We start from the raw sequence: 24,330 nt of genomic DNA on the forward strand, positions 1-24,330 counted from the left end.
ATTATATCCAAGGGATAATTGTATTATTGTTATACATATCTTGAAGATAATAAAAGTAATTGAGAAAATACAAATTACTCAGTGTAGATGGTTTTTCGAGAAAGGGTTTCTCTGTATAGCCTTGACTGTCCTGGAGCTCACTTTGTAGACCAGGCTGGTCTTGAACTCAGAAATCCACCTGCCTCTGCCTCCCGAGTGCTGGGATTAAAAGCATGTGCTACCACGCTGGGCTGGTAAAAATATTTTTAGAAATTACTACCCCACACTAGGAAAGATTGGGCCCTACACTGTGGATGCTGCAGCAGAATGAGGGGGGGGGTCCACTTTGATGGGAAGAGGGTATAGGACCACCTTTCCTTGTTCTATGGGGAGGGGTAGCCAGTATTTGTCCCAACCTTGGGCTTTGGTTTCCTATTTGTAGTTACTTAAACAAAAAAAAAAAAAATTAGCCTTTTCTGCAAACACACACACAAAAACATACATAAAATTGAAATAAATCCTCAGTACCTATCAGACATATGCATGAATTAATATACCTTAAGATTTAATGTTATTTTATTTCCAGGGATGGATTTTACCTTCTGAAATTTAAAGTAACTTTAATATTGAAAATCTTTATCAGTTCTGGGCTCTAGCTTACAAATATAACACCTTCCTAGCATGAAGCAGTCCTGTGCTTTGATCCAAAACAACAAAAATCTGAACCAATGATCAAAAGTATATCACACACTTCAGAAAACTGAGTAATTGATACCCCTAGAGAAAATAATCAATTTTAGTTAAATAAACTTGAAATATTTATTCTGAAAAAGCAGTAATTAGTAACACTACCCAAAATAGGATTCATGTTTCCGTTGTATGAAGCTATTAACAAGGAAATATCTATGTTATCTGTTTAATAGTGTAAAAGAACAGGCATCACATGCAGGCTACCTGCTAAGCTCCAACCTCACAGTATCTTCCCTTTGACTAGAAAAACAGATGATCCTTAATAGTAAAGAAAGAGAAGTCAAAGGCCACATTAGATTTGAAGATCAGTGGAGGCTAAACTAATGAAAACTACCATATGTTTAGGCGTGAAGAAGGCAGCCACTAGATCAAGGCCTGATCAGTTGTTTTGATCTGTTAATGACATGACATTAGAAGAGTTATATAACTCTGCACCTGTTTTCTCAACAGTGAAATTATTTAATGAGTTTTATTCCATTAATATTTGGATTATACAGAACACATTTTGAATTTATCTGATGTAAATGTTTAATAAATGCCATATTGTGACTTTGAATTTTAGGTCTAGTTCAAAATATGGATGTATACATTTTACATTTTTATGTATCTTAAAGAATATCCTGCTGGCTGGTGGTGACATTGTCTATTCATAAATTTTCATATTTTACAACAATATTACGTGCAGCCCTGCCCTATGTAGAACAGATTCATCTGCAGCAATAGAATAGGGCATGCTAACAATCTAACTTATGTACCATGGTCTAATTTCACCAACTTAAACATCTGTAAGGCCTTGTAAGCCAGAAAGAGGGACATGTTGTCTTTTGTCTATTCCCATTTGAGGGTCTTCTCTATTTGATGGTTGTTATGAGTCACAAATAGAGGTCTACCACCATTTTTATTTTATGAACACATTCACCAAGCTTTGAAAAAAAAAAACATGGTTCCTCAGAAATATACATTTAAGAAAAAATAAAACAATTCAAGTAGGAGAAAAATATTCATTAACAAAATAGTTGAATTTCTACCAGTACATTCATCCCTGCAACTAAAGACAAACTTGTGTTTTATTACTTAGCTCTGATTCAGTTTCTCTGCATCATGTCTGTCAAAACAGAGCAAAAGAAAGGAGGAATGATGCCTTGGCAACATGTTATCTTTTCAGAAAACTTGCTAACTTAAGGAGAATGTAAGACATTACATTTGAGTAGTATTTTCTTTTTCTTTTTATCCTTACTAAGGGTGAACTAACAGTGTTTGAAAGACAAAATTTTCATCATGAATGCTAATAAAAATGAGAACCCAAGATCCAGAAGTCAAGATCTTCACCTTTTTCATGCTTGGATGATGTTAATCATGACACTGCTCTTTCTTCCTGTCACTGAAACATCTAAACAAAATATTCCACGACTCAAGCTAACCTACAAAGGTGAGTACATAATTATATCACGTCTTCTTTGAATAGTTATTTCTTTTATTTAAAATGCATATTTATTTCTACAAAGTAAGATCAGTCAGAATATTATTTAGAACATGGGCTACAATTATTATTTTTATGGAATAAAAGATACCTAAATTAGCCAAGTATATTTCTAGTTGATAGTCATAATGATTAATTTAATCTACAATGTAGAATCAAATCAAATCAAATCTATAACAATATAAAAGTGAATAAGTTCCATGTAATTGTTACTAATTACTGTTACTAATCCAAGGTAAAGTGTATTTTGAACTGTATGATATTATTAAGCCTAAAATGTTTCACAGTCTACAATAGCTGAGAAACCAATTGTACATTTTTTTAGGGACAAAACCAATACAAAATCCATACAATTCAAGACAATAATTAAAACAAAATCTAAGATAATTATTTGTAAATATTTACATTAATATGAATGAGTAATGTAAAAATATAATGTATATTCATATTAAGTATTTGAGTCTCTGTATAGTTTTTTCTTCAAATCTTGTTAATGAAGTCTTTATTTTTTCCTTTCTTGTGATTTATACAAGGCTTATTAATACAAGTTTTGAAGACTCTGCAGGGAAAGTCAAACAACTTTATTCTGAACTTGTATTAAAATTAAAATGGTACTTTTAGTATCTTCTGGTCTTTAGGATGCCCTTCCTCCAATAAAAATTAATATTGGTGATAAAAGTTAATTGTGTTTCAAATGAAAAAGGAAACACAATATTATTCTTTTACTTGTTGCACATGCAATATGTTGGTATTAGGGTTGGAATGAAGGACAGTGGCAGAGCTCTTGCCTTACATTTCTGGGACATTGGGTTCAACTCCCAGGCATTAAAAATAAAAATGGGGGGTGGAGAGATGTCTCAGCCATTAATAGAGCTGACTCCTCTTCCAAAGGTTCTGAGTTCAGTTGTTAGCAATCACGTGTTGGCTTACAACCATTAGTAATGGAATCTAATGTCCCCTACTGGTGTGTCTGAAGACATACACATGAAATAAAAAAGCCATATTTTGGTAGCTGGGTCACTAATACATGCAATCGCAGGACTCATAAGCTTGAAGCAAGAGGATGGTAAATTTAAGCACAGCTTGTACTATAGAGCAAAAACTTGCCTTAAGAACAAACATTATCTGGATGATAGATAGATAGATAGATAGATAGATAGATAGATAGATATACTATTATCCAAAGGAAAACATATTCTAAATCTGTCTACAAACATCAAATTCTCCTTAAAAGAATCCCGATGATCTTCCAGTAAAAACAATACATTTCAAGGGAAAAATAAATAATTTCTAAAGTGTGATACCTAAACAATCAGATTCTTAATTTAACAAGAGTTTCCTAAGACTAAACAATTACTAAACAATCAATTAAACAATGCACTGGGGGTTGGGCAAGAATGGCATGACACGCAAACATATAGGACAAGGTGAGCTTGAGACGATATAGTTGCTTACATTGATAGATAAGGACCACAGGACAGCTGTTGTGTAACAATTCAGTCAGTTAAAATAAAGCCACACCAGGAGAGTTCTTCTTGTGGTGGGACTGAGGACTTTCTTCCTAGGTTTGGAGACATAGTGTTTCTCTGTGACTGAGGCAAAACCTCACATTCATGGACTTCCTTGCTTAGTGCTGAGGTTACAGCCATCTCTCATCATAACGGGCATACTCTTTGTCACAACCTCTTTTACTTCTTGGATTTTCTTCATAGCTATGTTGTGACAGTATCATTTATTATTATTATTAAGTATTATTATTATTACTTTTAGTTTTTATAATTCAGCCATTGCTCCCTCCCAGTCTGCCCTCCCACATTTCCTCATCCCATTTCTCCTCCTCTCTATCTCCAAGAAGATGCCCCACACAGGCCTCAACACCCCCTGGGACCTCAAGTCTTTGAAGGCTTAGATGTGTCTTCTCCCACTAAAATCAGACCAGGCAGTCCTGTGCTATATATGTGTCAGGGGCCTGAGCTCAGCTAGTGTATACTACCTGGTTGGTGGCTCAGTTTCTGGGAAATCTCAGTCTAGGTTAGTTGAGACTGCAGGTCTTCCTATGGGGTTATTCCTCTTCACCTTATTCCAACCTTTCCCTGATCCAACCACAAAGGTGCCTGACTCAGTCCAATGATCAGGTCTAAGGATCTGTGTTTGTCTCAGTCAGCTGCTTGTTGGGTCTCTCAGAGGACAGTTATGCTAGGCTCCTGTCAATAAGCACATCATAGCATCAGTAATAGTGTCAGGTCTTTGAGCCTCCCCTTGAGATGCATCCCAAGTAGGGCTGGTCTCTGGACCACCCATCCCTCCATTTTTGTCCCTGCAGTTCTTTTAAGTTGGGCTAAAAAGACGACTCAGCAATTAAGACATCCGCAGTGATGAGGGCAGGAGTTCAGATGGTAGTTCCCACAGTAACAAATCTAGCCACCTTGAAAACATCTGTAATCACAACTCTGAGGTGGATGGAATTACAGAGATAAGAGGCTTGCTGAGGTTTGCTGGTTTCTAGACTACTTGAAAGGCAAGCCGCAACTTCAGGGAGAGGCTGTGCCTCAAAGAAATAATGAAAGTTCCAAAATAAGACATCCCACCTCCTCCTCTGGCCTCTGAAAACAGTCACAGTGCTGATTCAAAAGACAATTAGATGTACAATTGTTTAAACAAAGAAAATTCTCAAAGCCACATTGTAATGTTTATGTTACGGCAGTCCCCCATTTTTAATGACTACTGATATGGAAGAGCATGCCACCATGAAACTTGGTGCCTTTACTATAAGCAAATGGATCCTAGTCCTTGGGTCAAGAGTCTGGTGAAGGTAGGCTGTTGTTATTTTGACTCTCTAGAATATACATAGTCAGATTTTGGCTGGAGTTAGAACATCAAAGGTCTTGAGTGTTGGCTCACGGCCTTTCTTTCCTTCTTTCTTTACTTTCTTTCCCTTCCTTCCTTCCTTCCTTCCTTCCTTTCTTTCTTTCTTTCTTTCTTTCTTTCTTTCTTTCTTTCTTTCTTTCTTTCTTTCTTTNTTTAGTTTTTTGAGACAGGGTTTCTCTGTATAGCCCTGACTGTCCTGGAACTCACTTTGTAGACCAGGCTGACCTCGAACTCAGAAATCTGCCTGCCTCTGCCTCCCAAGTGCTGGGATTAAAGGTGTGTGCCACCAAGCCCAGCAGCATTTCTTTTTTTGTGTGTGTATAGTCCGGCTTCTTGAGGAAGCACCTCTGCCTGGGTAGTATGGACTTCCACAAAATCAGCTCAGGGCCTCAAGCACTTGTATTTTAACAAACATGAAAGCAGAAAACACACATTTCATCCAGGATAGAAAATTTATATTTATCACGTGTGTTTGACTAGAGCCATATTACGCATCATGTCTTTCAGTAATGTAGAGAATAATTGTAATGCAAAGTGGAAGACACAATAGTAATGAACTCATGTTAATATACTCATTTATAACTATATGTTCAATTTTGTAGAAAAATATCTTGCTTATATATTAATTCTAAATATTAATACAGAAAGCACATCCAGAAGAAGTCCAAGAATGGAAGACACAAGAAGGTTCCACCCTTCTCTATCATGCACTCTCTGTGCACTATCAGAAAAGCCCCTTGCAATTCCTGGTCTCTTTCCTCACCCAAAAGCTGGGTCTCCTGGGTGGTAGATTCTTCTTCAGGATGAATTTAAATAATAGGTAAATTGCTCTCAGATGTTATCACTAAATGAAAACTGTGACAAACTCAAATAGTTTGAATAGTATGTGTCTTTGAAAAGCACATATAGTGCACATTTATGTCTTTATATACATAATGATATTTCAGCATTTTTGGCAGAAAGGTTGTCACAGATAATACAACAAACCCTTTTAAAAAACACACACATAGTTAATCTAATCCTACAATTACTCTATGAGATTCTATCCATTAAAAGGAATTTCCTTCCCTTCAGTATTAGATGATTTGAGTTGTTAACAGCTTTTACATCTTTAGTTTAAGTAAAATAGCTTGTCAACTGCATGTAACCATTAGCTGTAGGAATGCCTTAGTAGTGTTCAGATCTTACCAATACAATTTTGTAAAAATGCATAATTTCACTATAGGTTTAAGAATTTGAGAGGCTCTGTTTTTAAAAAGGAAAGAATCCAGCTCTTAAATTCAAGAAAGCAGTGCACAAAAGAGGCATTAGTGTTTTCCTGCATTTCTGTTCTGAATGGGGTTCAACATCACCTCAGGAATCCACACCCTTAACTCTGCTCTTAGATTTGAATGACAGTCCGTGTACTAAAAAGAATCACAGCTGACTTGAACGAAAGGTAAATCTTGAGATACAATCCTCTAGATGGCTTTGGTTTCCCAGATCTTCTTCCCTCTGACATGAGCATGTGGATGTCACCACAGGCAGCCACAGTTGGGATTCCAGATGACACATTAGCATCTCAGCATTATTAACAATCTGTAACAAAATCTGCCTGCATGGTAAGAAAGGATCAAGGTAAACAAACAGCACTTTGAAAATCATTAGTTCTATCTTTATTATAATTTTTCATGTACTGAAATATAGCAATAATTTAGCTATTACTTTTTTTTTTTTTTTTTTGAGACAGGGTTTCTCTGTATAGCCCTGTCTGTCCTGGAACTCAATTTGTAGACCAGGCTGGCCTCGAACTCAGAAATCCACCTGCCTCTGCCTCCCGAGTGCTGGGATTAAAGGCGTGCACCACCACGCCCGGCTTAATTATTACTCTTACCAACAAGAGAAACTAGGATATTTTAAAATACATTTTTGTGTTTGTGTGTCTGTTTCTGTGTGTGTGTGTGATATACTTGCCAAATATGTGTATTTCGGTCAAGGGAAATTTTACAGGAGTCATTATCTTTCCACCATGTGAGACATAGGCTTTTTTTTTTGGGGGGGGGGTTGAAACAGGGTTTCTCTGTATAGCTCTGGCTGTCCTGGAACTCACTCTGTAGACTAGGCTGGCCTCGAACTCAGAAATCCGCCTGCCTCTGCCTCCTGAGTTCTGGGATTAAAGGCATGCACCACCACGCCCAGCTGAGACATAAGGATCCAATTGTGATTTTCAAGCTATATGGTAAGTACCTTTACATGCTGAGCCATCTTGTCAGCTGGAGTGCTAGATTTTTTAAGGAACAAAAGGAATACTCAATATAACTATTTAAAGATGACAGTTGTAGTACATTTAGAAAAAATGTTCTAAACAATTTCAAATATAATATGAAATTGACCTTCAATATTGAAAAAGTTTAAAATATTTTGTGTAAAGTACCCATTCGCATTAGAGAATTTTCATTAGAGAATTTACATAATTAGTGATTATTAAGAAAATTAGTAAGGTCACGTGTAGGGGTTGATGGACAGGTAATGATTGATTCAAACAAAATAATTTGTAAGTGTATTTAAGGAATTTAAAAGAATGATTTGAATCTCAGCCTGACTTGTAAAGAATAAATATTTGAGGAGTAGAGAAATTTGTTTTTGAACTTTCAATTAAATCTTCCATTTTAGTGGGGTATTGGTGTCCAGGAAGTGAAATGGATGCAGAGGTGATGACAGATATTATTCAAAATCCAAAAGAAGTAAAGAAATAAGAGAAGAAAACTAAATCTGAATAAAATGTTGGGTGTGGAGACATGTTTGTGTGCCCAGAGTCATTACAGTCTAAAGGAAGACACCCTTAGAGGTAAAACTAACAACTTTAAGGAACTGAAGTAAAACTTATAAGAGGTGGTGGGACTTTAGGTGTATTTGAAGTCATAACAGATATCACAAAGTTCATGAGACATAAACAACTTGTAGAGAATATAGAAGTATAAGTGGGACATATTATTTTACTGCTTATACTGTACAAATACTGCCTGAGTTGGAGAAATACTCTCTTGCAGGCATGTGAGAAGGACAATGTCAGTCTTCAGATTATATCTACCAAGGTCAGAGACCATCATCTGGACAAAACCTGGAGAAAAAATTTTAAAGATAATTGGCATCTGCTTAAATGAAAAGACAATATGAAAATTTCTGCAAGGCAGTGGAAATTTAGGAGCAAATGTCACAAGTGACCAGCATGATAAATGAAATCAAGACATATATGTGACAACTTACTTTAAATTTCATAATAGAAAGAGTGAGGACATGGTTTGAACACGTTCCAGGAAAAACAGGAGGCATGTTCAAAGACTCGGGATGCAGATGGCGTGAAGCATCTCAGCTGTGACCAACGTCTCACATATGACTTGACCATTGTTTGATATGCATTCATCTAACTTAAGAGAAATTGATGTTTTTAACATTATAAGTATTTTAAAATATGATTTTTTATAAAAAGGCATAATGAATATGTAACCTTTTGCTCTCTGTTTTGAAATAATCCTACTATGAGGAATCTTCTTATTTTCTTATTCTTGCTTTACAACTCCAGTTCAAAAGTATTAAGATGAGACTTTGAGAGATCTGTTACTTTTGAGAGATCATGTACTTCTCTGGAGTACATGCCAACTAATGTTTGGAGTCGAATTTTGATTTTAAGCATTGCTTGATAATTGAGAAGTCTAAAAGCCTTGAAGGAAGGATCCAGGAAAAGAAATATGGCAGGACCAATTTCCTTTGAGAAAGTCCACTCCATTGTGTCAGATTGTGTCATTGCTTCCCAGGGAAGTATTCATGGGAATGATTTTTATATAGAACAATTGGAATTTATGAAAACATGTTTTGAAATTTTTAAAAAGACTCACTATTGAAACTATTGGTTTAAAGGGTCATAAGTGACTTCTGTGATATATTTATATGGATTATCCACAATTAAAATCTAACCTTTTAGAGTAGAGTTGTGATTTAAAAGTGTTGGAAATCAGGCAAGCAGTGGTGGTGCACGCCTTTAATCCCAGCACTTGGGAGGTGGAGGCAGGCAGATTTCTGAGTTCGAAGCCAGCCTGGTCTACAGTGTGAGTTCCAGGACAGCCAGGGCTATACAGAGAAACCCTGTCTTGAAAAACAAAACAAAACAAAACAAAACAAAACAAAACAAAACAAAACAAAACAAAACAAACCAAACCAAACCAAACCAAACAAAACAAAACAAAACAAAACAAAACAAAAAATCATGTTGACAATCATGTGACAAGATAAAATTGTTAAGCTCCTACTCCACATCTTGTCCTGATAGGAACATAGATCTGATAATATAATATACTTTGGTTCTAGTTAATATTTCTGTGAGTGAAATCAATCTCATTCCTTATTACTTTATTTAATATTCTCCAGCATAAAAAACAGAATTATATTCAACATTCCATCGTAGAATAAGCAAGAATTTAGTTTTATTGTTACTCTCTTTGTTTGAACTTGCATTCATGAGAACAAGAATTTATGGTCAACATGCTACCTAGCAAACTGACAATATCACATACATCTAGAATTTTGAAGTCTTCCTTTGTGGGATTTTGGGTTGAATAAATCCGGACAAAATTCTTTCTTTTGTATCCTTTATATTTTTGAACAGTTGGCTAAATTCAGACATGTTGATTGGGATTAGCATGTTTATGTAGATAGTAATGAGTCACCTGTCATCTAAAGGCTTGCATTTGATCTGGACACTGTTAAAACTTGTTGGAAGTCTGGGAAAGAGGATAACATTTGAAATGTAAATAAAGAAAATTTACAATAAAAAATTTTTTTAAAAAAATCTTGATGGAAGTCATGTATGACCATTATCAATTAATGCCTTCTGTATTGCATTAAAGGGACTGCCTTTCCTAGGAATAAAGGCTGGAATTACAAATAGGCTGCTATAGATGTTGAAGGAACTCAACAAATTACAATACTGGAAGTTAATTTTTATTTTACCATAAATATTTTGCTGTTTCTGCTTTATTACACCAACCTTCAATTGTTAGTGAGCCAGCCAAAGTCTTTATGGAAAGAGTGGGAAACTCTTTGAAGTAACCCCATAAAGGAGATTTTAGGACAACCAATCAGTTAATTTGTAAAGTCCAAAAAATACAGAATTAGGAGAGTGGTTAAATTTAGTATCAATTTTGAAGTAGAAATACAAGCTGGAAGTATTATATGCAAATGGTTTAAATATATTTAATAGAGGATACTATATATACCTCTGTGTTTATGAGTCTTCAGTCATCATGATATGACAGCTATTTCCTTGAGGATAAAGAACAGAGGGTAGGACTCACTTCTGGTGAGTCCCCTGACTTGACAGAGAGGAGTAGATGAGCTTTGATCTGCATCTATATTTATATGCAAGATTTCCTCCTGAAAAAATGTGGTCCTTAGATTGGCCTGGGATGAAATCTGACTTTCTTCAAAGCTGATTCTCTTCTTAAATGAAGATTCGTGTGTGTGTGTGTGTGTGTGTGTGTGTGTGTGTGTGTGTGTGTGTGTGAAATCTAGTAAAGGACTCTCTTTTTAAAGGATGTGCAGAGCCATTTGTCAGTCATGCAGTCTTAAGAGAGAAACTGCCAACTCCACCCAGGTCAGGATCTCAGGCAGTAAATTTAATTTTCAAGGGTTTAAGGTCATGTTCATTTAGCACTCAAAAACTGAGGAAGTCTGTGTTGCTTAATCCTAAATTTATTAGATTCGTTATTACTCACCACTCCCTTCCTCTGAGGGGATAAAGAGGAGGAATGAAGACCATCAGGTCACATGAGCTGAATGAACAATTATATTGCAGGACACTAAAGAGGAAATACAAAGAATTCTTTGCAAAGCAAGCATTTGTTTCAATAAAAAACAGGATTTGCCCTGTCCTTACCCTGCCCTTCACAAACAGGAGACCTGCCCATTTCACCCGAGAGGCGTCCTTGCTGTAGGGCTCTAACACAAAGGGAAAAATCTATAATAAGAAGCCCACTAATCATTTCTGTCTTAAGTGTCATCCTGACAGTCATGCATGATGATCGATAATATCTGCCATATTTATAATTATTTAATACTTCAATTGTGTTTCCCCCTCAAAGGCAGAGGCTACCTACTTTTAGAAGCAAGAGTGGCATTCAGGAATGAAGATGTGGGTTAACTTATTATTTGATAAGTCATGTATCTTAACAAAATTTTAAAAAGTTCTTATACCATAGTACTCAGTCTCACCCAGAAACAAGGAGGTTAAAGTGGCATTATCAGGTTTGGTAAGTTAGTTATAGAAAATAAGTCCATCCCATGTCACTACTAAAGATACCTCTTGTCTGACTAGTTTAAGTACTCTTGTCACTGTGCATTTTCTCTTCAGCTGTGGTTTAGCTTCTTTACCAGGCTGTGGGTTCCCAATGGCATTGGTGTTGCACAGCCATGTCTTGACCTATGCTATCAGCTCTTTCCAACACAAGACAGGTGTTCAGGAGACTTTGTCAGCACTTTCAAAATCAAATTTGAAGAGAACACTAATTTCCTTATACCGACTATATACAAGCACGGTTTCCTTATCACACTTGACAGATATAAAAAATGGTTGATGAAGCCTACAGAAACTCTCTTTGGATACATCCCATAAAGTCAAGAACCTCAGCAATGACAGGCTTGTAAAGGCAGGATGGGTCAGAAATCTATGGTCATCTTTGAAAACATAGTGGCTTTAGCCAACCCAGGCTTCATGAGATCTGTCTCAAAAGAGTTAGGTAGAGTAATAACTCAGCTTAAGAGTGAGGACCAGGGTTTCAATACCAAGAACATATGTTTAGCCAGATGTGATAGCATGCATCTCTAATACCCAGTGCTTCTACAGTGAGATGGATGGAAGGCAGAAAGGAGCCCTGGGAGCTTATATACCAGCTATCCTGGAGTAGACAGCAGCAAACAAGACACAAAGAGAAGGAACAAGCCAAGGAGCAACACCTGAGCTTATTGTTTGTATTTGTGGGTGCATGGGGATGGATCATGCATGTGCACAGAGAGATTTGAAAAGAAAATATGGAAGGTAGAAAGACAAGGAGAAGGAAGGAAAGAAAAGTGTATATGCCTATAGACATGGAAATTTGTGTATTTTATGGAGTTTTTGAACCTCAGAAACTTTTCCAGTTGTCTATAATGGGTTATGGGCCATGAAACCCTTCTCTGCCATCTATCAAATCCATTGCAGAAGATGGTGTTGCTACTTAAAAACATAGAAAATGCCGGGCAGTGGTGGCACACGCCTTTAATCCCAGCACTTGGGAGGCAGAGGCAGACAGATTTCTGAGTTCGAGGCCAGCCTGGTCTACAGAGTGAGTTCCAGGATAGCCAGGGCTACATTGGAAAAGCCTGACTCAAAAAAGCAAACAAACAAACAAACAAATAAAAAAGCATATAGAAAATACTGTCATATTTAATTCATTTATTTTGAATGTAATTAAATTACAGGACTTCCAAGATTATGTTTCTAATACAAAAGTGTTGATTTAAGTATGTGGGTGAAATTCCAAACCTGGAAGAATGTGACAGATAGAATGCACTGATACACCTTCAAAGGTGCCTGGCGGGTCAGCTCAGCGATCATATGGAACAAGCAAAGGGATCATTAGGGACCAAATTCAAATCCTGCTTGACATAAGCAAGGGTGAGTCTGTTTAATTTAGCACACAACAGACCTCAGCATGGGACATGAGAAGGGACAGCCTTGCCCTTTCACTAAAGGCAGAAAAGGAAGAAATCCTAACCAGGTTGCAGGCCTTTATGATAACAATGCTGACCGTTACATCCTTGAGTATTTCCAATGCAGGTGAATAAATAAAACTCTGAAGTTTGCACCCTGAATAGCTACTGGCCATTTCTGATTCCTGAAGTTCAGGTTGTGTGTCAACTTTAGGTGTAAAGATATATATGTTCTAGAATTATTGTTCTCTGGGTTTTAGTTTATGATCTCATGGAAACAAAAAAAAAATAACTCTGCTTGGTTTGGCAAAAATGCAAGAAAGATAAGCTCTTTAGGGAAGAGGGAACCTGTTCCAATCTCTGTCCCAAGGTCTTTTCCTAACATATCTGTCAGCTTGAGAAATTTTCATGTATAATGCCTTAGTCTAATTATTTTATTTGGCTACAGAGGGTTGGTGAGGCATGCTTTAATCACTTTGATGCTAGCACTGTCACAGTACAACACTAAATCATTTGGAAACGATGCTCGTTCAGGCTAGTCAATATTTTTGCAGCTGTTTTCTTGTTAAGTTTGTTTGAAACCAAATCAAATAGAATTTGTTATGGTGAAATAGAATACAGCAAATGAATATATCAACTTTATTTTTCTCCTTGTATAAGTAGAGGCAAAAAAAAAAAAAAGTAACCACAGTTGTTACATGCCTGTGTCCTTGAAATGGCGCGTGTGCATTTCAGGGACTCTTCTTGGCTCAGAAAGTTCTGAGTAGTCTTCCCGATACCACCAGTTCCCATCCTCATCCATCCTGAGCACTGTATGCATGTTTATCTCTCTAACACTCAATATGAGTCCTTGGCACTTCCTTGAAAGAAAAAAGCCATAATCACAGTTTTCAGTCACCTACATAATAGTTGAGCTCTTATGCCTGACATTGCACTTGGCTATCTGGACATTATATGTCTAGTTTCCTCTTTTTGTAATCTCGTATATTCTATATTAAATAGACTGAATTTCATGGTACAAATAGTCATTAAGTTCTTAATTTTCCCAGACTGTAAGGAAGATATTTAGAAATAAAATTCAAGGGAGACCTGGTCTTTGTCCTGAGCTGACACAGACTTGTTCCCTTTTTTCCACTGGAAACAATTTTCAAGACAACCAGATTCATAAAATTGGCAAGGATAGTAAAATCTTCATATATTATGTTTGTTTTAGGCATATGTGCCCAAAGAGTTATATGTCAGAATAATAGAAGTCAGAATAATCAATGGTAATGAGTAGAATTATAATAACAAGCTGCGGTAAGAGCTTCCTGTGTACAGTCTCTACAAAATTATCTTAGTGAATGGCACTGGCTATCTTAAGATGGCATGACAAGTTACAGTACTGGCCTGATCAAGACATATGAATGACCTAGGTTTTGGTATATAATGAAGCTCAATTTATTCTACCCTAATGATTTATTTAGCAATCACTGCTTTGAATACACAGCATTGTCAGCTTGATAAAGGACATAGCAGGGAGATACTGAATAAGGGATGTCTCAGAAGGAATCTTTGTACCTCTCCTAGAGTGTATTTTACATGTGTTGAGTTTTATTTTCCTATACATATTTCATATATATTTTCACACACCTATGTATATATATGTATACGTGTGTGTGTGTGTGTGTGTGTGTGTGTGTGTGTGTGTGTGTGTGAAATGATGCAAGAGATTTTGCTGGAGGATTCTCTAATACAATAATATGAACACCCCGAACAATGCCTAACACATGTTGCATTATACAACCATTTGGGTAATAAACATTCTTTTATAAGTATTTGGATATCATAAATTAACAGATATGTTTCAATCTTCATAGTTCTGGTTTATTAGAAGATAAGATAATGTGTTTCTTTAATAAAAACTTTTTTTGGCCCAATGTGGACATTAGTAGTAATAATTAAAACAACAATATTTATTAACTTTTTCTTAGTTGCCAGTCATAACTTTAAGAAATGCTATAAATAACTTCTTCTACTTATCAAGAAAGTTATATAAATTAGGAAATGTTATAATTTCATTTGCATAGAATTTACATACAGTTCAAAATGATCTCATCATCAATCCTATAGTAACTGATCAACTCATAGGATGTAGTGTGTGCTAACCACTATTCTAATGCCAATGTCATATTAATGCTTCAGTTCTGCAAGCTGATAGGAGTTGCCATAGAGTTTCTATTATCTGCATTTTGTATATTAGGAAACTGAGGCACAGAGGTCAAGGAACTTGTCCTAAATCGGTAAATCACATTTCTAGTAATATTTCAACCCCAGATAGAATCCTGCTGCTTTGATCTGACTCTTGTACTTTTGTTCTATAGCTCATTATACTAGGTCAGGTTTCATTTTGTACTTTTCATGGAAATCCACGCTGCGGAGTAATGATTACTTTTGGAATGTTGAAGTAATAAGGGTTTCTATCTCACAAAATACTTTACTAGCTCATTGAGAATATACTCCAGGGAGTCTCTTCAAACACTTTGATTTCTACACATTTCAACTTTTATTACGAGAAATCCCAAAGAAGATACTGATTTGCCTGGCTCAGTGGAGTTTTGTGTGATGTGTATTCTTTCAAAGGGCTTTAATCATGTCTGTGTTAGCCATTCCCTTGGTTCCATTGTTTTGTTTTTCCTCAGCTCTGGTTATGAAGAGGATGGAATTTTCACTGGAAATGAGCCAAAAACATAGGCCTTTGGCATTTGGAGTTGTAAAATTATATTTCAATATTGTACTTCTCATATGAAAAATGATATTTACCTCAATAAAAATGAGCATAGATTTCAATGTCAATCTAGTGTGCAGAAAATATCCTCTATAAATATTACTGAGAAAGTTTGGTTTGATAACCACAGTCATTCGAGATGTCTAACTGTGTTACAGCATTTTTCAGCATGGTAAATTTAATTTTTCAATTCTACCTAAGAAATTGAGCAGAATAACAGTTACCCAATAGAAAGTAGAAAAGTGTCATGATAATAAAAATATATCCCCCAATTGATTATAGTCATTAAACCTTTGGGAATTAATTTTATCTTATAAGCAGTTGAGACTATCATATTTTAAACATTTTTAATATTTCTATTTCTAGGATACTGCCTCTTTTTATCTATCTCATTGAAATTTCTAATCTATTTTCAATCTTTAATAAAGAGATAAGTTTGTTATTACCATCTTATTGGTGATCATTATCGCAGGATTATAGAAATCTAAGATACAACTGTAGGTACTTTGGTTAAGGAATCTATTTGGTTAAAGAAATATATTTTGAAGCTCTAGTTTACTTAAAAGTGTCTACAATTTTTGCAGACCCAAAACACATGGCCTGCAGGCAGGTCTCAAAGAGAGTGAAACTAAGAAAATCCATTATAATTGTCTGACAGCACACAACATAACGGTAGCATGTTATCTTCACTTCATGGAGATAAGATGCTTTCATTTGTGAACTTAGAAGTTCGTACTAAGTCATTTTGAGGTTACCTTCAGTTTTACAATTTTTTATTCTATTTTTACTTTCAGGCTATAATTCTTTCAGGATTAATTCAAGTTTGTAGTTCAGACATTTATCTGAAATATATATGAACAGGAAATATACATCTGAAATTGTAAGAAAGTGTCCATTGTTAGGAGGCATGATACCACAGCAAACTCCCTTATCCATACAATCTATCCATAATAGACCCTAAGCGAGAGGTGGGCGGGTTGTTTTACAGATGTTTCCATTGAGACTGGGCTTCAGAACAATTCATTTTGATTGGCTACGGTTTTCTATAATGAGTTCTTGTTGCAAAGAATACCTATAGAGTTTCATCAACATTACTGCCTAAACTTGAGTAGAAAAAGGAAGACAACAGTCATGCTGAAGTGGATGTGTAAAGCCCAGAAAGCCTCAACCTTAGACATCTAAGAGATGCTCCCAGCGGGATAGTCTTCTGCAGAAGAGAGCACAACAGTTTGTCATCTAACACTAAATGATCAGCTTTGAACACATTCATACAAGTGACACTATCAAAATGCCAGCTGAGCAGGTTATATTTATGTACTTAGAAATGTATATGCATAATCATTTTATAAGTACATACATGCATGAGCATCTAAAAAAAAAGAAAGAGGCCATAAGTTTGAAAAAGAGAGAGAAGGAGTATGTACAGTTGTTTAGAGGAGGAAAGAGAAGGAAGAAAATATAATTTTTACTATAATCTCGAACATAAAAAAATTATTTTGTGAGTACAATCATTCAAACAAAACACTGACTTAAACATTATCAAAAAAGTAGGAGAAAGAGGTGATGAAGATATACCTCAGTGGTATAGAATTTATTATATTATTTCAGGGGTGTGAGTTCAATTCTCAGCATCCATGTCAAATGGTTCTTAACTGCCTATAATTCCTATTCTAGGGAAACCAGATACATCTGGCCTCTACAGGAGGTTCACACACATGCATATACCACCTTCCACGCAACACACAGACCTAAAAGTTAAATCTTAAATTTGTTTTACATCTATGATTATTTTGCCTGCATATATAGCTCTGCACCACAGGTATATCTGATGCCATCAGAGGGAGCACCTGATCCCTTGGAACTATAGTCACAGGTGGTAGCTAGCCACCACATGGGTGATAGGAATCTAACCGTGATACTTATGCAAATAGAACAGGTGTTATAAACAAGGATGTTTTTCCAACTCTCTAAATAAAATCTTATTTATAAAAGATTTTACTTTCAGAACTTAAGAAAGAAAAAAATTAAAGAAAAGAAAGTGAACATTTGAAAACACCTGCCTGATAAGGTACAACTATCAAAACTGTAAAAATATCTACTAAACTTGAGTAGTAAGGCACACCAAAATTTATAAAATAGAGAACTAAAGACATTATTGTCCACCACAACAATAAGGACAAATGCCCAATGAGAATGTGAATGTGAACTCATACACTATATTTGACTCATCAGAGAAATAAAGAGTAAGACAACATAACTACACACCCACTAGGATGGCCACACCTACAGTGCTGACAACAGTGACGCTAAAAAGAGTCCCATTTATCACTAATAAAAATATTAATTGATTCAGACATCATGGAAAGCGTGTTGGACAGTTTCTAACAAAACTAAAAGTTACCCAACAAATATGTATCTTATGCTTTACTCAAAATGAATCAATAGTTTATATAAAGAAAATCCCATGTATGTGTATATTTTATTTGTAGCTGCCAAGACTTAGAAGCAACAAATTTAGCCCTTCTGTGGGTGAATGGCTGAATTATAATATAAGCAGACAATGAAACAGTACTCACAGGAGCAAATAACACATATTTCTGACATAAACACTGTAGAAGGACAGATTATTAGGAAGAGGAAAAGGAACAGAAGGTTAGAAGGAGAGCCAAGATACTGTAATAAGTGAATATAAGCATATGCATGAATAATTATGAATTAAAATACAATAATAACATCATTATTTTATATACTAAATAAATTTTACAAAGCACAAGAGGAAGAAATATCATGACATTTATGACAGTCTTATACTTTGTTGAGGCAATTAAGTTTATCAGTTTTCAAAAGTTACTAAATGAAATAATTTAAATTATAAACTAAGATTTAGTTATATAACATGTTATACTTTATAGTTCAAAGTTTTGTATTAATTTTAAAATATATTTTATACACAGAATAGGGTTAAGCACCTATTGAAGGTAAAGCATTTGTTTCTATAGAAGTGTATATTAAGTGTGTTCCAATGTGTCTATTCTGGAGCATCCATGTTGTATAGCTACATTTACAAAATGGACCAATGTGTGTATTTTGTCAGCTACGTATCTTTCGTACTAAGACTTTCCCCTTTCTTTCCCTCTTTTGACTTTTCCATAGACTTGCTGCTTTCAAACACCTGTATCCCCTTTTTGGGTTCATCAGAAGGATTGGATTTCCAGACTCTTCTTTTGGATGAGGAGAGGGGCATACTGCTCCTAGGAGCCAAAGACCATGTCTTCCTGCTCAGTCTGGTTGACTTGAACAAGAACTTTAAGAAGGTCAGTTTATTTGTATACATCATTGGTAGATTCACTGACGTTCTTCTGTGTGCTTTGTGTTAAGTGACTCCGGAAGTCTTAGTCTTACATACCGAAAAAAGAATACAAAGCATTTAAAAACATATCGTCTCTGATAAATATTTTGTGCTTTTATAGGTTTCAGTACCTATGCATATTTTCAGTTAAGGAATATAAAATTAAAGCCATTGAAAATATGAATAAAGGGAACAAAAATATAGTAAATATCTACTCATATTAGAAAAACAAACATCTATAATGAAGAAATGGCAGGTGAATTAATAAAAAAAGCATGTATTATTTCCTGAACAAGTAGAAATAAATCAAATTCTATTAATTATCAGTTATTAGCTATTCCTATGATCTGAAATTTAAAAAAAAATTTGCTATACTTTATTTCACTTCTTAATAAATTTCTACCAAGGACTAGTGATTCTGAGTTGATAAATATTCATAGTGTTACAAGTATGGGTTGGTACAGATTTCTTTTCACTTAAAGGAAATATAGAGAAAGACAAAGGTTATGTCTGAGTAAAATTCTCCAGCAGTGATATTTCCACAATACCAGTCTGAACAGTACACAAAACCAGAAATTTTCATAAAGCTAAAGAAGCCTGATGAGAGACCATGAAGCCTGGTTTGAAAAACAATGAAAAGAAAAAGAACATATTGAAGAAGGCATAAGAAGAAATTGCTTGTTTATATTACCTCCTCAACCCAACTAACAGTGTGGGGGAGGTGCCTCCTACTTGATGATGGAAATTAAGTCCCAGCTTCAGGACTAGTGAAATTCAGAAATGGACAGAACTTTCTATACTCACTTTTGCCTAATCCCAACTGACTGAAACATAAAACTGTGTTAGGACAGAAAGCTTTCTCTATTATGCATTGCCAATCCACATATGTAGGGCAGGAAAGATGACCTATCCTGCAGTTCAGCCTTAAAGCTTGCACTTGTTGTACCTTTGATTTAATTCTGGACTCATTTGAATGAGAAACAGGGTAGAATACAAAGACTGCATACTGAGGCTAAAGCTCAAACACAGCTCCTCTCAACAACATTCCAATGTGAACTATATCCCAAGGGGATAAACTCTATTTTGGAGAGTGCATCGAAACTCATCATTTAATTGATCTCAAGTATCTACCTATTCCCCAACTATTGATAGGACAGGTCTGAAGTGTTTATATAGGAGTATGACCTAGCTCAGTATGAACATAAAAAATTGAGAATTTTTTTGTATTACCTTAGTCCAGTATTTTGAATCTTTCTAACACCGTGACCTTTGGACACACCCTCATATTGTGGTCACTCCCAACCAAAAAATTATTTTGTTGCTGCTTCATAACTTCAATTTTGCTACTATTTGAATCAAAATATAAAACACTGACATTCAGGATATCCGATATGAGACCCCAAAGGGGTTGTGATCCATTGGTTGAGAACCACTGTCCTAGCCCCAAGTTTGGAAAGATCAACAATCCCTAAGCAAGGGAGGAAGGAAGAAAAGAAAGGAAAGAAGGAAGGAAGGAAGGAAGAGGGAGAGAGAGAGAGAGAGAGAGAGAGAGAGAGAAGTAGGGGTCCAAAAACTATCAAATGGATGAGGAAGATGTGTCTCTAGCTGCATATGTAGCTGAAGATGGCCTAGTCGGCCATCAGTGGAAAAAGAGGCCCATTGGACTTGCAACCTTTATACGCCCCAGTACAGGGGAACGCCAGGGTCAAGAAGTGGGAGTGGGGGTGGGGGGTAGGGGAGACGGGGGAGGGTATGGGGGACTTTTGGGGTAGTATTGGAAATGTAAATGAAGAAAATACCTAATTAAAATAAAATAAATAAAAAATAAAGAGAACAAAATCCAATCACTTTCAAGAACATAGAAGTGGAGATTTTTCTAATAAATTAAATAATCCAAACACAAAGATACAATTATTATAAGATCTTACTCAAAAGTAGAATTTAGAAATGTTATAATATTTGAGAGTAATCTTGTAGCTAACAGCTGGGAAACTAGGAAGAAGAGAAGAATAAGAAAAAATGATCCACAGGTACTAATTCATCTGTCAACAGGTGCTAGAAGGTCAGATGTGTGCTATTGTAGACTAGTGTGATTGGATATGATGGTAATAAATTGTATCTCCCGAAGAGCTAAACAAGCAGTTATGGTGGTACACATCTTATTATAAGGCAGGAGACTGAGGCAGCAGGGTGATGATTTCAAGTTCAGCTATGTAAAATTGCTATCATAAGGAAATGATATTTGAATAGACTCAGAAGTTTAAATCTGATTTACATCATTTAGTTTGTACATGTGTCAAATATGAAATGGTGTCTTCCTGGTTTATACAACTGTCATGGCTTACATGTCAATTTAAGTTTAATTTAAATTAAGTCTTTAAAAATCATCAAAGAAATTCATACTTAAATCCAAAATGGATTCTCTATCATATCCTACAAGTTATCCAGGTGTGTTAAAAATAAAAGTATTCTTTGTTCTTGATATTTCATTGATAGGATTTATCCATTAACATTTTCTAAGAGTTCAACAAATATTGTTTTCTTCAAAATACCTACAGATTGGATAACTGGATAGAAAATTTTAAAATGTAAAGTATGTGACCTCTTCCTAATTTATGGTGCACCTGACCTGTGATTGTCTACTTCTCTTCAGAAGAGTAGAAGCCATGCACATCTTACATACATCTGAGTTATATTGAACAAACAGTGATCCTAAGACATTGAACTGCTTATGTTGCTATGTTCATCTAGAATGACCATTCTTGGAAGCCTTCATGTATAAGATGCATTTACTCATAATAAAATATGAGTGACTTTGTTATTTGAATAAAGTTTGCTCTTTGGGTTTAGTCTACACGTAAATACTTACCTGTGTAGGTATTAGAGTTGCCTGATCAACACCGGAGAGGTTTTTGCTCTTTTTCATCCTCTTCGTTTTTTCTTCATTCTTTGTTTGGTTGGTTAGTTTTGTTTCTTTGAGATCAGATCTTACTCAGTAGCCCAAGCTCTCTATAAACCTTCTTGATCCGCTAACTGTTGTCCCCAGAAGGCTGGCATTACAGGTGTGAAACATCTTATCCAACACGAAATTTGCTTCTCATGGTGTTTGATTTTCTAGATGTATAGCACTTACATTGCAGGCATTTGGCCATAAATTCAATCACAAGTACCAACAATAAAAGAAAAAAGCAGATTAAAAATGTGGATACTCACACACACACATATGATATATAATATATCTAACATATAATGGTATAAAAGAGAACATATTTCTGTATTAAAAATTAACTGTTATTTTGACCAATGCTTGTTGTGGTATATGCATGCATATATGTTCATGTGTGTGCATATGTGTGATGATGTATATACAATTTGTAAGTGAATATAGGATCACTTCCTCTATCATTCTCCATCTTTTTTTTGAGACAACATATCTCACTATACCTGGAACTCACACATTTCACTTATGTAGTAAGCTAGCAAGCCTGAGGGATTCACCTTTGTCCACCTCTTTAATGCTGGAATTACAGATGCTTGCCTCCAAACCAGCTTTTTTTTATATGGAGGCTGGAATCAAACTCCAAACACTTCACTGACTGAAACATCTCCCTATCTTCTGCTTCCTTTTACACAAACAGACAAAACTACAACAATCACAAAACATGTATGTGAGTGTGTGAATATTTTACTTAAATAACTAAGTAAAACTGACTTAGTCTATGCAGTTTACTCAGACTTTCAGTCCTTGGATGGGATACTTGTGCTTTTCAATCATTTATCTTTTTCAGTAATTGTCTATACTTTTGATATTTAATGTGGAAATTCTTATATATTCTCAAACTTGATAAATGTCTTTGAAAGCAAATATCTACATATGCATTTATGGAAGTTGTGTTTCTATAAGAAAAGAGGGGATAAAATATTGTCATGAGTTTTTATTAAATTCTCTTAATAAAAATTTATAACATAGAGGGCAAATTTTAAAAATTTTATGTATCCTGTAGCCTACATATTATTTATAGTAGTGAATAAACAGTTGAATTTAAGGTGTGCCCTACACTCTGATACTGTGGATCCATTCTATTTATTCCTTAGGTTATATTTTTAATTATTCAGTAATTTATTTAAAAATATTTATACTCCTGGAAGAGATAGATGATATTGAGTGATATTCCATTTATCAGTAAATATCTTAGCAGAAGATGACACTTTCTACAAACGAGGCTAAAGAAAATGTTTTAACTTGGCAGTTTTGATTTTATACCGTCTGGCTTACAATGCATTTTCCCAAATATGTCTTGATTTAGTATAATAACAATAAGCAATTCATGCTTTTAAGAGACTCTGTTCTTGCTCTCTTTCTTGCCTTCAGGGTTTGGAAGACAAGGTTCTTTTATCTGAATTGAGTGTATTAGATCATTGCTTAAAATAAGTTCTGATAGCACAACTTCCTTTTGTGACTATTTTAAGCATAACTTTCTTTGGCGATATTCCATGCTCAAACTGTGCTAATATTTAGTAAAGTAAATGTTTATAAAATATCTATTTCGCTTATGACATTCTTGTACTAAGTGATTATTTGAATACTTTATGCAATTAGAGGTTTTCCACATAACTGAAATATCTTTGTACCTCTATAAAATATGCAGTTCATAAGAAAGTCATACATGGACTAGAAACAATTTCTGTTTATGTAGGTATCCACTATTTAAATATATATAAATCACTCTATTGCTAAAAGGTACTTCACAGTAGTCAGTAAGTGTTGAGATATAGTACTTCAGCAGTGTTTAGACCTATATGTTTGCATTGGCTCAGCGCCCTTCGGCAATGATCCACACTACTCCATGAAGGAAACCACACATGTTGGGACTCTGAGGTCTGAAGGGTGTCCTTTGTGATCTTCAGAGTTAAAGCAGTCTACTCCACATAATTGAGTTATGTGTGTCTGGTTGTTAATATTTTCTTCAGGGAAATTTAAAAAGTTCTGTGTATAGTACTCAATTGGAGTAAGCAAAATTTAGCATACAACGTGTATGTCAAATTCATGTACTCATAAGGCTGTGCCTACTGAAAAGTAGCCATTGTTGTTCACACACACAGGCATAATAGGAACACAAAGCACTTCAAAGTTTAATTCGAAATTAATTAGGAAATAAGTACTTAATGATTCCCCTTGGATTATCATTACATTTGGTCAAGCTATCTTTTTAATGTAGTATGGTGAATCATGCAGGTATAGACAGGCTTTTTGAAATATTTCGACTACCTAGGAAATACAGGCAATAAATTGTTTTCTATTTTTTAAAAATAATGTTCTGGCATTTAGGAAAAACAACATATCCTTACTCTTTTGAGTTGTTTGGATTTTTTTTATAGGAAGGAGATTATCTCTGTGGAGAATAAAATTCTGAA

The 24,330-nt window shown here is 35.1% G+C and overlaps 1 protein-coding gene across 1 annotated transcript in view; it reads left to right on the forward strand.

Moving 5' to 3' along the window:
- Sema3d (semaphorin 3D) overlaps positions 1 to 24,330 on the forward strand; it is a 186,624-nt gene that overhangs the window by 60,772 nt on the left and 101,522 nt on the right. The window contains exons 2-3 of the mRNA XM_021162841.1: positions 1,971 to 2,158; positions 18,720 to 18,880. Coding sequence (XP_021018500.1) covers positions 2,008 to 2,158; positions 18,720 to 18,880 — 312 coding nt within the window. The 5' untranslated portion in view covers positions 1,971 to 2,007. The remainder of the gene's footprint in view (positions 1 to 1,970; positions 2,159 to 18,719; positions 18,881 to 24,330) is intronic.

The sequence above is a fragment of the Mus caroli genome, chromosome 5 (assembly GCF_900094665.2).
Source record: "Mus caroli chromosome 5, CAROLI_EIJ_v1.1, whole genome shotgun sequence".
NCBI classification, from domain to species: domain Eukaryota; kingdom Metazoa; phylum Chordata; class Mammalia; order Rodentia; family Muridae; genus Mus; species Mus caroli.